At 37.2% G+C, this 15,337-nt stretch overlaps 1 protein-coding gene across 6 annotated transcripts in view; it reads left to right on the top strand.

Moving 5' to 3' along the window:
• Positions 1–15,337, top strand: part of COL4A5 (collagen type IV alpha 5 chain) — a 280,778-nt gene that overhangs the window by 106,176 nt on the left and 159,265 nt on the right. For all 6 annotated transcript variants that reach the window (XR_012091918.1, XM_073013468.1, XM_007992530.3 and 3 more), the window contains exon 3: positions 6,539–6,598. Coding sequence is in view for 5 of the 6 variants with exons in the window: in XM_073013468.1 (XP_072869569.1) it covers positions 6,539–6,598 (60 nt within the window). In the remaining variant the exon portion in view is untranslated. The remainder of the gene's footprint in view (positions 1–6,538; positions 6,599–15,337) is intronic.

Genomic DNA, 15,337 nt, shown 5'->3' with positions numbered 1-15,337 from the left:
TATGTCTGTGCTTTATATGTGAATATATGTGCATGGGTTTTTGTTTTGTTTTGTTTTTTTTTTTTTTAATTATTATTATTATACTTTAAGTTGTAGGGTACATGTGCATAACATGCAGGTTTGTTACATATGTATACTTGTGCCATGTTGCTGTGCTGCACCCATCAACTCGTCATTTACATCAGGTATAACTCCCAATGCAATCCCTCCCCCCTCCCCCCTCCCCATGATAGGCCCCGGTGTGTGATGTTCCCCTTCCCGAGTCCGAGTGATCTCATTGTTCAGTTCCCACCTATGAGTGAGAACATGCGGTGTTTGGTTTTCTGTTCTTGTGATAGTTTGCTAAGAATGATGGTTTCCAGCTGCATCCATGTCCCTACAAAGGACACAAACTCATCCTTTTTTATGGCTGCATAGTATTCCATGGTGTATATGTGCCACATTTTCTTAATCCAGTCTGTCACTGATGGACATTTGGGTTGATTCCAAGTCTTTGCTATTGTGAATAGTGCTGCAATAAACATACGTGTGCATGTGTCTTTATAGCAGCATAATTTATAATCCTTTGGGTATACACCCAGTAATGGGATGGCTGGGTCATATGGTACATCTAGTTCTAGATCCTTGAGGAATCGCCGTACTGTTTTCCATAATGGTTGAACTAGTTTACAATCCCACCAACAGTGTAAAAGTGTTCCTATTTCTCCACATCCTCTCCAGCACCTGTTGTTTCCTGACTTTTTAATGATCGTCATTCTAACTGGTGTGAGATGGTATCTCATTGTGGTTTTGATTTGCATTTCTCTGATGGCCAGTGATGATGAGCATTTTTTCATGTGTCTGTCTTCTTTTGAGAAATGTCTGTTCATATCCTTTGCCCACTTTTTGATGGGGTTGTTTGTTTTTTTCTTGTCAATTTGTTTGAGTTCTTTGTAGGTTCTAGATATTAGCCCTTTGTCAGATGAGAAGATTGCAAAAATTTTCTCCCATTCTGTAGGTTGCCTGTTCACTCTGATGGTAGTTTCTTTTGCTGTGCAGAAGCTCTTTAGTTTAATGAGATCCCATTTGTCAATTTTGGCTTTTGCTGCTGTTGCTTTTGGTGTTTTAGACATGAAGTCTTTGCCCATGCCTATGTCCTGAATGGTACTACCTAGGTTTTCCTCTAGGATTTTTATGGTATTAGTTCTAACATTTAAGTCTCTAATCCATCTTGAATTAATTTTCGTATAAGGAGTAAGGAAAGGATCCAGTTTCAGCTTTCTACTTATGGCTAGCCAATTTTCCCAGCACCATTTATTAAATAGGGAATCCTTTCCCCATTTCTTGTTTCTCTCAGGTTTGTCAAAGTTCAGATGGCTGTAGTTGTGTGGTACTATTTCTGAGGACTCTGTTCTGTTCCATTGGTCTATATCTCTGTTTTGGTACCAGTACCATGCTGTTTTGGTTACTGTAGCCTTGTAGTATAGTTTGAAGACAGGGAGCGTGATGCCTCCAGCTTTGTTCTTTTGACTTAGGATTGTCTTGGAGATGCGGGCTCTTTTTTGGATCCATATGAACTTTAAAGCAGTTTTTTCCAATTCGGTGAAGAAGCTCATTGGTAGCTTGATGGGGATGGCATTGAATCTATAAATTACCTTGGGCAGTATGGCCATTTTCACGATATTGATTCTTCCTATCCATGAGCATGGTATGTTCTTCCATTTGTTTGTGTCCTCTTTTATTTTACTGAGCAGTGGTTTGTAGTTCTCCTTGAAGAGGTCCTTTACATCCCTTGTAAGTTGGATTCCTAGGTATTTTATTCTCTTTGAAGCAATTGTGAATGGAAGTTCATTCCTGATTTGGGTCTCTGTTTGTCTGTTACTGGTGTATAAGAATGCTTGTGATTTTTGCACATTAATTTTGTATCCTGAGACTTTGCTGAAGTTGCTTATCAGCTTAAGGAGATTTTGGGCTGAGACAATGGGGTTTTCTAAATATACAATCATGTCATCTGCAAACAGGGACAATTTGACTTCTTCTTTTCCTAACTAAATCCCCTTGATTTCTTTCTCTTGCCTGATTGCCCTAGCCAGAACTTCCAACACTGTGTTGAATAGGAGTGGTGAGAGAGGGCATCCCTGTCTTGTGCCAGTTTTCAAAGGGAATTTTTCCAGTTTTTGCCCATTCAGTATGATATTGGCTGTGGGTTTGTCATAAATAGCTCTTATTATTTTGAGGTATGTTCCATCAATACCGAATTTATTGAGCGTTTTTAGCATGAAGGGCTGTTGAATTTTGTCAAAAGCCTTTTCTGCATCTATTGAGATAATCATGTGGTTCTTGTCTTTGGTTCTGTTTATATGCTGAATTATGTTTATTGATTTTCGAATGTTGAACCAGCCTTGCATCCCAGGGATGAAGCCCACTTGATCATGGTGGATAAGCTTTTTGATGTGTTGCTGAATCCGGTTTGCCAGTATTTTATTGAGGATTTTTGCATCGATGTTCATCAGGGATATTGGTCTAAAATTCTCTTTTTTTGTTGTGTCTCTGCCAGGCTTTGGTATCAGGATGATGTTGGCCTCATAAAATGAGTTAGGGAGGATTCCCTCTTTTTCTGTTGATTGGAATAGTTTCAGAAGGAATGGTACCAACTCCTCCTTGTACCTCTGGTAGAATTCAGCTGTGAATCCATCTGGTCCTGGACTTTTTTTGGTTGGTAGGCTATTAATTATTGCCTCAATTTCAGAGCCTGCTATTGGTCTATTCAGGGATTCAACTTCTTCCTGGTTTAGTCTTGGAAGAGTGTAAGTGTCCAGGAAATTATCCATTTCTTCTAGATTTTCCAGTTTATTTGCGTAGAGGTGTTTATAGTATTCTCTGATGGTAGTTTGTATTTCTGTGGGGTCGGTGGTGATATCCCCTTTATCATTTTTAATTGCGTCTATTTGATTCTTCTCTCTTTTCTTCTTTATTAATCTTGCTAGTGGTCTGTCAATTTTGTTGATCTTTTCAAAAAACCAACTCCTGGATTCATTGATTTTTTGGAGGGTTTTTTGTGTCTCTATCTCCTTCAGTTCTGCTCTGATCTTAGTTATTTCTTGCCTTCTGCTAGCTTTCGAATGTGTTTGCTCTTGCTTCTCTAATTCTTTTAATTGTGATGTTAGAGTGTCAATTTTAGAACTTTCCTGCTTTCTCTTGTGGGCATTTAGTGCTATAAATTTCCCTCTACACACTGCTTTAAATGTGTCCCAGAGATTCTGGTATGTTGTATCTTTGTTCTCATTGGTTTCAAAGAACATCTTTATTTCTGCCTTCATTTCGTTATGTACCCAGTAGTCATTCTGGAGCAGATTGTTCAGTTTCCATGTTGTTGAGCGGTTTTGATTGAGTTTCTTAGTCCTGAGTTCTAGTTTGATTGCACTGTGGTCTGAGAGACAGTTTGTTATAATTTCTGTTCTTGTACATTTGCTGAGGAGTGCTTTACTTCCAATTACGTGGTCAATTTTGGAGTAAGTGCGATGTGGTGCTGAGAAGAATGTATATTCTGTTGATTTGGGGTGGAGAGTTCTATAGACGTCTATTAGGTCTGCTTGCTGCAGAGATGAGTTCAATTCCTGGATATCCTTGTTAACTTTCTGTCTCGTTGATCTGTCTAATGTTGACAGTGGAGTGTTGAAGTCTCCCATTATTATTGTATGGGAGTCTAAGTCTCTTTGTAAGTCTCTAAGGACTTGCTTTATGAATCTGGGTGCTCCTGTATTGGGTGCATATATATTTAGGATAGTTATCTCTTCCTGTTGAATTGATCCCTTTACCATTATGTAATGGCCTTCTTTGTCTCTTTTGATCTTTGATGGTTTAAAGTCTGTTTTATCAGAGACTAGTATTGCAACCCCCGCTTTTTTTTGTTCTCCATTTGCTTGGTAAATCTTCCTCCATCCCTTTATTTTAAGCCTATGTATGTGTCTGCGTGTGAGATGGGTCTCCTGAATACAGCAGACTGATGGGTCTTGACTCTTTATCCAGTTTGCCAGTCTGTGTCTTTTAATTGGAGCATTTAGTCCATTTACATTTAAGGTTAAGATTGTTATGTGTGAACTTGATCCTGCAATTATGATATTAACTGGTTATTTTGCTCGTTAGTTGATGCAGTTTCTTCCTAGCCTTGATGGTCTTTACATTTTGGCATGTTTTTGCAATGGCTGGTACCGGTTGTTCCTTTCCATGTTTAATGCTTCCTTCAGGGTCTCTTGTAAGGCAGGCCTAGTGGTGACAAAATCTCTAAGCATTTGCTTATCTGTAAAGGTTTTTATTTCTCCTTCACTTATGAAACTTAGTTTGGCTGGATATAAAATTCTGGGTTTAAAATTCTTTTCTTTAAGAATGTTGAATATTGGCCCCCACTCTCTTCTGGCTTGAAGAGTTTCTGCCGAGAGATCTGCTGTTAGTCTGATGGGCTTCCCTTTGTGGGTAACCCGACCTTTCTCTCTGGCTGCCCTTAAGATTTTTTCCTTCATTTCAACTTTGGTGAATCTGGCAATTATGTGTCTTGGAGTTGCTCTTCTCAAGGAGTATCTTTGTGGCGTTCTCTGTATTTCCTGGATTTGAATGTTGGCCTGCCCTACTAGGTTGGGCAAGTTCTCCTGGATGATATCCTGAAGAGTGTTTTCCAACTTGGTTCCATTTTCCCCCTCACTTTCAGGCACCCCAATCAGACGTAGATTTGGTCTTTTTACATAATCCCATACTTCTTGCAGGCTTTGTTCATTTCTTTTTCTTCTTTTTTCTTTTGGTTTCTCTTCTCGCTTCTTTTCATTCATTTGATCCTCAATCGCTGACATTCTTTCTTCCAGTTGATCGAGTCGGTTACTGAAGCTTGTGCATTTGTCACGTATTTCTCGTGTCATGGTTTTCATCTCTTTCATTTTGTTCATGACCTTCTCTGCATTAATTACTCTAGCCATCAATTCTTCCACTTTTTTTTCAAGATTTTTAGTTTCTTTGCGCTGGGTACGTAATTCCTCCTTTAACTCTGAGAAATTTGATGGACTGAAGCCTTCTTCTCTCATCTCGTCGAAGTCATTCTCCGTCCAGCTTTGATCCGTTGCTGGCGATGAGCTGCGCTCCTTTGCCGGGGGAGATGCACTCTTATTTTTTGAATTTCCAGCTTTTCTACCCTGCTTTTTCCCCATCTTTGTGGTTTTATCTGCCTCTGGTCTTTGATGATGGTGATGTACTGATGGGGTTTTGGTGTAGATGTCCTTCCTGTTTGATAGTTTTCCTTCTAACAGTCAGGACCCTCAGCTGTAGGTCTGTTGGAGATTGCTTGAGGTCCACTCCAGACCCTGTTTGCCTGGGTATCAGCAGCAGAGGCTGCAGAAGATAGAATATTGCTGAACAGCGAGTGTACCTGTCTGATTCTTGCTTTGGAAGCTTCCTCTCAGGGGTGTACTCTACCCTGTGAGGTGTGGGGTGTCAGACTGCCCCTAGTGGGGGATGTCTCCCAGTTAGGCTACTCAGCGGTCAGGGACCCACTTGAGCAGGGAGTCTGTCCCTTCTCAGATCTCAACCTCCGTGTTGGGAGATCCACTGCTCTCTTCAAAGCTGTCAGACAGAGTCGTTTGCGTCTGCAGAGCTTTCTGCTGTGTTTGTTATTGTTTACTGTGCCCTGTCCCCAGAGGCGGAGTCTACAGAGACAGGCAGGTTTCCTTGAGCTGCTGTGAGCTCCACCCAGTTCGAGCTTCCCAGAAGCTTTGTTTACCTACTTAAGCCTCAACAATGGCGGGCACCCCTCCCCCAGCCTCGCTGCTGCCTTGCCGGTAGATCACAGACTGCTGTGCTAGCAATGAGGGAGGCTCCGTGGGTGTGGGACCCTCCCGGCCAGGTGTGGGATATGATCTCCTGGTGTGCCTGTTTGCTTAAAGCGCAGTATTGGGGTGGGAGTTACCCGATTTTCCAGGTGTTGTGTGTCTCAGTTCCCCTGGCTAGGAAAAGGGATTCCCTTCCCCCTTGCGCTTCCCAGGTGAGGCAATGCCTCACCCTGCTTCAGCTCTTGCTGGTCGGCTGCAGCAGCTGACCAGCACCGATCGTCTGGCACTCCCCAGTGAGATGGACCCAGTACCTCAGTTGAAAATGCAGAAATCACCGGTCTTCTGTGTCGCTCACGTTGGAAGTTGGAGACTGGAGCTGTTCCTATTCGGCCATCTTGCTCCGCCCCTCTCGGGTTTTTGTTGTAAGTAGAAGATGGTGTCGCTTTCCATCTTTAGCCTTTATTGAGAGATCTCTCATTTTTAACATCTTGTAAAATAATATTTTTCACTTTAAAATTATAAAAATTATGTTTGCTCATTTTGAAAAGTTCAGACAGAAGTGTATATAATAAAAGGTGCAAGCTTCCTGAGAGGTAACTGTTATTTACAATTTGATATATATTTTCAGATATTTTTCTGGTATTTATCTTACAAGTTTGGATTGTTGATTTCAGTTGAGCTGTAAGTCAGAGTCTGATTTTTGGGTTCATATTTAATGATTTTTTCCCTCTTTCTCTTCCTCATAGGCTTGCTATGGGTGTTCTCCAGGATCAAAGTGTGACTGCAGTGGCATAAAAGGGGAAAAGGTGAGGTCTGAGATTGGCATTTGAAAATTTAGTAAAGCCAGTAAACTAATGTTTTTAATAAATATTTTTTAAAAAACAGGACTTCTATCTCAGTACTTAAGTAAGTGAAATGAATCCTATTGTACTGCTTATTTTAGAGAGCTTATAAAGATTAGATTATATCTTAGGGTCAGCAAAGATTTTCTGTAAAATGCCATATAGCAAACATTTTAGGATTTATGGGACACATCAGTTTCTGTCACATATTCTTAACTCCTTTATATAAATATACCTTTAAAAGTGACAAAAAACATTCTTAGCTCTTGGATCTTAGAACATGAGCCTCTTGGGGTCTAGATCAGGACCCGTTTCCAGTAACATATTTCTGGCAACCACAGAAGGGACAATAGTGCAGAAACGCTAGCCCAGTGGCTGCCTTTGGGTAAGTGTTGGGGTCCTTTAGTATCTGCATTTGGCCTGAGAGCTATAATCTGCCAAACTCTGATTGGTCTTATTGAAAGCACTAACTTACTTAATAGGCAAGGACAGGGGAAAAACACTTAAGAAGGAAACTAAACATTTATCAAGCTACTAATCTCTGCCAGATACCAGGCAATTTCATGTATTTTTTTTTTTTTTTTTTTTTTTTTTTTTTTTTTTTTTTGAGACAGAGTCTTGCTTTGTCGCCCAGGGTGGAGTGCAGTGGCCGGATCTCAGCTCACTGCAAGCTCCGCCTCCCGGGTTTACGCCATTCTCCTGCCTCAGCCTCCCGAGTAGCTGGGACTACAAGCGCCCGCCACCTCGCCCGGCTAGTTTTTTGTATTTTTTGGTAGAGACGGGGTTTCACCGAGTTAGCCAGGATGGTCTCGATCTCCTGACCTCGTGATCCGCCCGTCTCGGCCTCCCAAAGTGCTGGGATTACAGGCTTGAGCCACCGCGCCCGGCAATTTCATGTATTTTTATCTAGTCTATGCAGGTTAATAATAGATGAACGTCTGTTTGTTTTTTTTTTTTTTTTTGAGACGTGGTCTTGCTCTGTCACCCAGGCTGGAGTACAGTGTCACAATCAAGGCTCACTGCAACCTCCACCTCCTGGGTTCAAGCAGTTCTCGTGCCTCAGCCTCCCAAGTAGCTGGGATCACAGGCATGCAGCACCATGCCTGGCTTATTTTTGTATTTTTGGTGAAGACGGGGTTTCGCCATGTTGGCTAGTCTGGTCTCGATCTCCTGGCTTCAAGTGATCTACCCGCCTTGGCAGGGGATTCCAGGTGTGAGCCACCGTGCCCAGCTGAATGTTTATTTCTATCTTACCTTTTCCACATCAGCATCTCCTATTGTACAGATATTATGATTACCAAGTAAGTATTGATGAAGATTATATAGCATAAGCCTAACCACTTTAAGTCAGTGAATGACATTAATATTATAAAATAAAAAAGGCACAGTGAATTATAGTCTTATACTAGGAGATGGGGTCATACTCTAGTCTCCACTCTTTGAGGCTCAATATTTTTTAATGAATGAGTTAATGTTGCTAATTATATATGAAGCAGTTTAGGACAGTATCTCTAGGGCATAATCTACTTAGAGGTATAGAAGGTACGTTAGCATATTAGACATTCTTGTAAGTTCTGGAGCAAAGAAACCTATTTGTTTGTTTTGTAATGCTACATTTCCAAGCCCCATTTGACCATGTTATATAGACTTTTCCCCTAACAGAGCAGCTGTTAATATTAATTGGATAGTCTTCTGCAGAACACTTATTTGAGTAACATTAGTTTGATGGGAGTCGTTTTGCAGTAAGGGTGCTTTCTGTAGTGGTGAAAATACCAAGAGGGATTAACTTCATATAATAGTAGAGTGATGTTTATCAGATTAACTGTTCTTGAGATAAGAATGGAATACTCTGGACAAAATGTAATAGCTATTTGATAGTACAAGAAAATAACCAAAGGAAAAAGAGGAGAAGACTCTGCACTTGAAAGAAAGGAAATACACTGGGCATGTTTGCATTTATATGGCTTTTCCCCTGAGTATAGCCCTTAGTCTGCATGGCAAAGGATGACTAAAACCCAGACAATAACCCATGGTCTTACTGGCTTGAGTCAACAGACAGAGTTGAGGATGCCAGAATGGCTGGAAAGTGAAGGGGGATATACTGGAATGTAGGGAAACACATTGGAAAGAGCTCAAAAAATTGCTTATAGATTCCATCCAAATTCTTGCTTGAATCCTGAAGTTTGTAGTTATAAAGGAAGGTTCATACAACCCAGCAAAAAGGAACAGCTGGAAGTCTGCAATAACTGAGCATAGATTTAACCATTGTCCATTGAAAGGAGTATGGAGTTTTAAGTTCAAGTTCAGCTGAGTTAACTATGCTATTTCTTAAAATAGAAGTTTAATCAGTACTCTTCAGAGGAAGTTAAGAGAATCCAGAATCTCTCCATATTACCTACAATGTCCAGTATGCAATTAAAACTTACCAAGTAAAAGTGATCTACTTCAAGAAAAAGACCAATCAATGAAAAACAACCCTGAGCTAACACAGATGTTGGAATTTGTAGACTATGATTTAAAGCAGAAAATAGAAAAGGAAAATCTCCTCATAATGGGTGACCAAATAAGGAATCACAACAGAGTAATGGAAACTGTATTTTAAAAAGGAAAATTTATATTTGTAAAGCAGAATATAAGAAAAAACAGTTCACCAGATGGGCTTAACAATAGAATGGAGATGGCAGCAGAAATAGTCAGTAATCTTAAAGATAAATCAGAAGAAACAACTCAATCTGAAGAGCACTGAAGAAAAAAATGAAAAAAAAAAAACAAACCCAAAAACACAGAATAGGACCCCAGTGACCTCTGTGACAGTGTCAAATGGTCTAATACAAATATAAATGGAGTCCTCTAGGACAGGAGAGAAAGAACAGGAAAGCAAAAAGAAAAATAAATTATGGGACACTAAGAATGACAAGAATTCTCCACACTTGGTGAAAAATATAAATTTAAAGATATAAGAAGTCCAGCAAACCTCAAGCAAAATAAAAATGAAGAAAACTATACCTAGGCCCATCATAATGAAACTACTGAAAAAATAGAGATTGAAAGAAAATCTTGAAAGAAGCTAGAGAAAAATTTACACTGTGTATAGTGGAACAATTATCTGAATGATGACAGACTTCTCATCAAAAAGATTGGATAAGGTACGGCAATGTGAGAACATCGTTGGAGAGGTAAAAAATTTGCAAGCACAATTATTATATACAATGAAAATATACTTCAAAAATAAAGGCAAATTTAAGACATTTTCTCATAATAAAAATAGGGAATTATTCATGAAGAGGCTTGCATTAAAATAAATATAAAGAAATTTCTTCAGGCTAAGGGGAAATCTCACTAGATGGATATGTGAATTTATAGGAGGGAATGGAAAGTAATAGAAATGGTGTAAATATGGGTAAATATAAGAAGATTGTATCTTTTTTCCTCTATTTATTTAACACAAAGCGCTGTTTCAAGTGTAATAACAGAAATTCAAAATACATGAAGCCAAAACTGACAGAATTAAAGGGAGAAATAGACAAATCCACAATCATGGTTGTGATTCTAACACTCCTATTTCAGTTGTTCCACTCTTAACAACTTAGGCTTTACTGACATATAAAGAGCCCTATATCAAACAGCTACAGAATATAATTTTTTTCAAGAGCCATGGAATTTTCACCAGTGTAGACTATGAGATAGGTCACAAAATGAGACCCTCTAAATACCAAAAGATTAAAAATATCAGTATATTCTCTTATCACAATGGAATGAGTAAGAAATAAATAATAATAATATTTGTAGAAAATTCCTTCTATTTGGAATTTAGAAAGCACTGTTCTAAATAACTGCTGGACCAAGGAAGAAATCAAGGAAAATTAGAAAATGATTTTAGTTACATATTGTTGAAAACTGAAAATTTTGGAATGGGATTAAAGCAGGGCATACGTGGGAAATAGATTTAAATGTCTATGTTAGAAAAGAAGAAAGTTTTAACATTGGCGACCTACGTTTCTCACTTAAGAAGCTAGAAAAGGACAAGCAAATTAAATTTAAGGTAATGAAGGAAATAATAAAGACAAAAGTAGCAATATATTAACTAGAGAAAAATAGAAAACACAGTCAAAAGTTGGTAATTGATGGCACAAAAGATGATAAGAAAATAGAAAACACAGATTACCCATATCAGAAATGACCCTACAATCATTAAAAGATCAATAAGGGACTATCATAAATTACTTTATAACAATAAATTTGACAGCTTAGGGGAAATGGACAAATTCCTTAAGAAATATACATTACCAAAAACAAAAACAAATGTAATGTGTGAGTGAGAATGCGTGTAGAATGAAGGAAGCAAAATGTAAATAGCCCTATATATGCTAAGGAAGTTGAATTATCAACCCTTCCAACTAAGAATTCCTGTTCCAGAAGAGTTTACTGATGAATTCTATGAAACATTTTTGCAAGTGACAGTGTCAGTCTTGCATAAACTTCTTCAAAAAACAGAGGGATATTGAATGCCCTCCATTTAATTTTGTGAAGCAAGCATGGCCCTGATACCAAAACGAAACGATGACAAAATTACAGAAACAGAAAACCACAGATCAGTATCCCTCATGAGCATAGATACAGAAATTCTTAAAATTTTAGCAAATCAGATCCAACAACATATAAAGTGGATGACAGGTTGTAACCAAGTGGCATTTATGCCAGGAATCCATGTTTGGTTTAACATTTGAAAATCAAAAATTGTGATTCACTATATTAAGACCAAAACAAAATTTACAGCGTAAATATATAAACCCCCATATAATTATCTTAATAGATACAAAGAATGCATTTAACAAAATTCAACATCCATTTCTAATAAAAATTACTCTTAGTAAACTAGGAGTAGAAAAGATTTCCTCAACCATAAAGGGCATATGCCAAATCCCTAAAGCTAAAATTATACTCAATGGAGAAAGACTGAATTCCTTTCTCCTACCTTCAGGAACATCTGCTCTCATCATTTCTATTCAACATTGCCAGTACAGTAAGACAAGAAAAAGAAACGAAAAAGTATCCAGATTGAAAAGGAAGATATATATTTTTTGTTTTTTTGATGACGATATGATTTGTCAGTGGAGAAAATGTTATGACACATGCTAAAATACTCCTAAAACTTATAAGTGAGTTTAGAAAGATCACAGAATAAACAAAACCAACAAACTAAGATCAGTAAAGAAAAATCAGTTTTATGAGCAATGAGGAAATAATTCCCTATTCAATAAATGGTGCTGTGATAACTGACTAGCCATATGTAGAAGAATGAAATCGGACCCCTCCCTTTCACCATATACAAAAATTAACTCAAGATGGATTAAAGACTGACGTGTAAGACCTCAAACTATAAAAATCCTAGAAGAAAACGTAGGAAACACCATTCTAGACATTGTCCTTGGGAAATGATTTATGACGAAGTTCCCCAAAGCAAGTTCAACAAAACAAAAATTGACAAGTGTGACCTTATTAAACTAAAGAGCAAAATAACAAAATAAACAAAAGAGTATAGCAAAATAAACTATTAACAGAGTAAACTGACAGCCTACAGAATGTGCAAAAATATTTACAAACTATGCATCTAACAAAGGTCTAATGTCCAGAATCTATAAGGAACTTAAACAATTCAGCAAGCAAAAAAAAAATTTCTAAAATGGGCAAAGGACGTGAACATATACTTCTCAAAAGAAGACATACATATGGGCAACAAATATGTGAAAAAATTATCAGTATCACTAATCATCAGAGAAATGCAAATTAAAGTCATAATGAGATACCATTATCTCAGTTAAAATGGCTATTATTAAAAAATTAAAAAAATAACAGATGTTGGTGAGGTTGCAGAGAAAAGAGAATTCTTGTACATTGTTGCTGTAAATTTGAATTAGTTCAGCCACTGTAGAAATCAGTTTGGAGATTCTTTAATCAGTTCAGCCACTGTAGAATACAGTTTGGAGATTTTTTAAAGAACTTAAAACAGAATTTCCATTCAACCCAGCAATCTTAGTACTAGGTGTATACCCAAAGGAAAAGCAACTGTTCTACTGAAGAGACACATACACTCATATGCTCATCACAGCACTATTCACAATAGCAAAGATGGAATCAACCTAGATGCCCATCATTAGTGGACTAAAGAAAATGTGCTACATATACACAATGAAACAATATGTAGCCATAAAAAAGAATGAAGTCATGTCCTTTGCAGCAGCATGGATGCAACTGGAAGCCATTATTCTTAGCTAATTAAGGCAGGAACAGAAAACCAAATACCACATGTTCTCACTTATAAGTGGGAGCTAAATACTGAGTACACATGGAAATAAAGATGGTAGCAATAGACACTGGAGACTACTAGTGGGGGAAGATAAGGGGGAGACTGTTGAAAAACTGCCTATCAGGTATGACACTCACTACCTGGGTGATGGGATCATTTGTATTCCAAAACTCAGTGACATACAATTTACCCATGTAACAAACCTGCACCTGTATCCCCTGAACCTAAAAGCAGGTAAAAAAGAACTGTTATACGAGTGGAATCATAAAGTACGTGCCTTTGTAAGACTGGCTTTTGTCACTCCGCATAATTCCTTTGAGAAGCATCCAAGTTACTGCATGTATCAATAGTTATTTCCTTTTTATTGCTTAGTATTCCATGGTATGGATCTGCCAAAGTTTGTTTAACCATTCATCCATTAAAAGGCATCTGTTTTTGTTTTTCTTTTCCAATTTGAGAATATTATGAATAAAGCTGTTATGAACATTTGAGAAAAAATCAGTCATATGTCCATAGTCTAACAATGAAAAGTAGTAAACTGGAATTATAATAGTGCCATTTAAAATAACATAAAAAATTTGAGATACTTAAGAATAAATCAGACTAAAATGTGCAAGTCTCATACCCTGAAAACTACAAAAATATTGCTGTGAGAAATAAAAGAAGACCTAAATAAATGGAGATATATATCATATTCATGAATTGGAAGACTCAATATTGTTAAGATGACAATTGGCCCCAATTTATCTATAGATTCAGTGCAACTCCAATCAAGATTCTTGTGAATTTTGGGGGCTACAAATTTAACAAGCTGATCTTAAGATTTAGATGGAAATGCAAATACAGCATTTATAAAAAACAATGTTGGAGGATTTACAGTACACAATTCCAAGACTTAGTATAAAACCACAGTAAACAAGATAGTGTGCTATTAGCCAAATGATAGACATATAGATGAATGGGACATAATAAAGACTCACAGGTAAATAGTTAATCTGTTTTTTGACAAAAATGCAAAGACAGTGGAGAAAGTCTTTTCAATAAATAGTCCTGGAAGGGTTGCATATGTGTATGCACAAAAATAACTCACACTTCATATAAAAGTTAACTCAAAATGCATCATAAACCTAAATATAAAATCTAAATCTTAAAGTCTTTAAGGAGGAAACAAAGGAGAAAATCCTTGTGGCTTTGGGTTAGGCAGATATTTCTTAGATGTGACATCAAAAACATGATCCACCAAAGAAAATACTGTTAAGTTGTGTTTCCTCAAAAGTAATAACTTGTTCTCCTCTAAAAGTATTGTTAAAAGAATAAAAAGATAATCCACAGTCCAGGAAAAATAATATTTGCAAATTACATATCTGATAAAAGACTTGTATCCAGAATATATAAAGAACTCTAAAAATTTAAAAATAAAACAAACAGCTCCAAATAAAATTTAATTATAAACAAATTGGAAGAATATTTTGACACTTAATAAAAGCAGATATATAGATGGCAAATAGATACATGAAAAGATGCTTAACATTGTTAATTAGGGAAATGCAAGAGAAAACCACAATGAGATACCACCATAAACCTATTAGAATATCTAATAATAACTTTTAGCCAAAGCCAGTATAGATGAGAATGTGGAAGCAACTGGAACAATTATAGATTATTGGTATAAGTAGAAAATGGTCTACAAAGTTTGGCAATTTCATAAAATGTTAAACACCTATTATATGACCCTGTTGATTCCTAAACATTTACCCATGAGACATCAAAGCATATGCCTATATAAATCTTGTACATGGATATTCATAGTAGCTTTATTTGTAATAGCCAGAAACGGGAAACAACTCAACTTCCCATCAACAGGTAAATGAATCAACACATTGCAGTATATCTCTACAATGGAATACTACTCAATAATAAACAGTAATGAATTACTGATATTCACCACAACAAGTTTGAATCTCCAAGTAATTATGCTGAGTGAAAAGTTAGACAAAAAGAGTACATTCTTTATAATTCTATTTATATAAAATTCTAGAAAATGCAAATTAATCTACAGTGACAGAAAGCAGATCTCTCATGGCCTGGGGTGGGTAGGAGTAGGGAGATGGGTATAGCAATAAGGAAGATATGGGCACAAAGAAGCTTTTGTAATGGATTGACTATGCCCATTGTTTTGATTGTGGTAATGGTTTCTGTATTAGTCCATCTTTGTGCTGCTATAAAGAAATACTCAAGACTGGGTAATTTATAAACAAAGGAAGTTTAATCGACTCACAGTTCCGCATGGCTGGGTGACCTCAGGAAACTTACAGTCATGGCAGAAGGCTTAGGGGAAGTGGGCACCTTCTTCACAAGGCAGCAGGAGAGAGAAGAGTGAGGAGCAGAGAGGGAAG

This window comes from Chlorocebus sabaeus, chromosome X (genome assembly GCF_047675955.1).
Source record: "Chlorocebus sabaeus isolate Y175 chromosome X, mChlSab1.0.hap1, whole genome shotgun sequence".
In the NCBI taxonomy this organism is placed as follows: Eukaryota; Metazoa; Chordata; class Mammalia; order Primates; family Cercopithecidae; genus Chlorocebus; species Chlorocebus sabaeus.
Note: the sequence above shows the minus strand (reverse complement) of the source record. Positions and strands in the feature narration are given on the sequence as shown.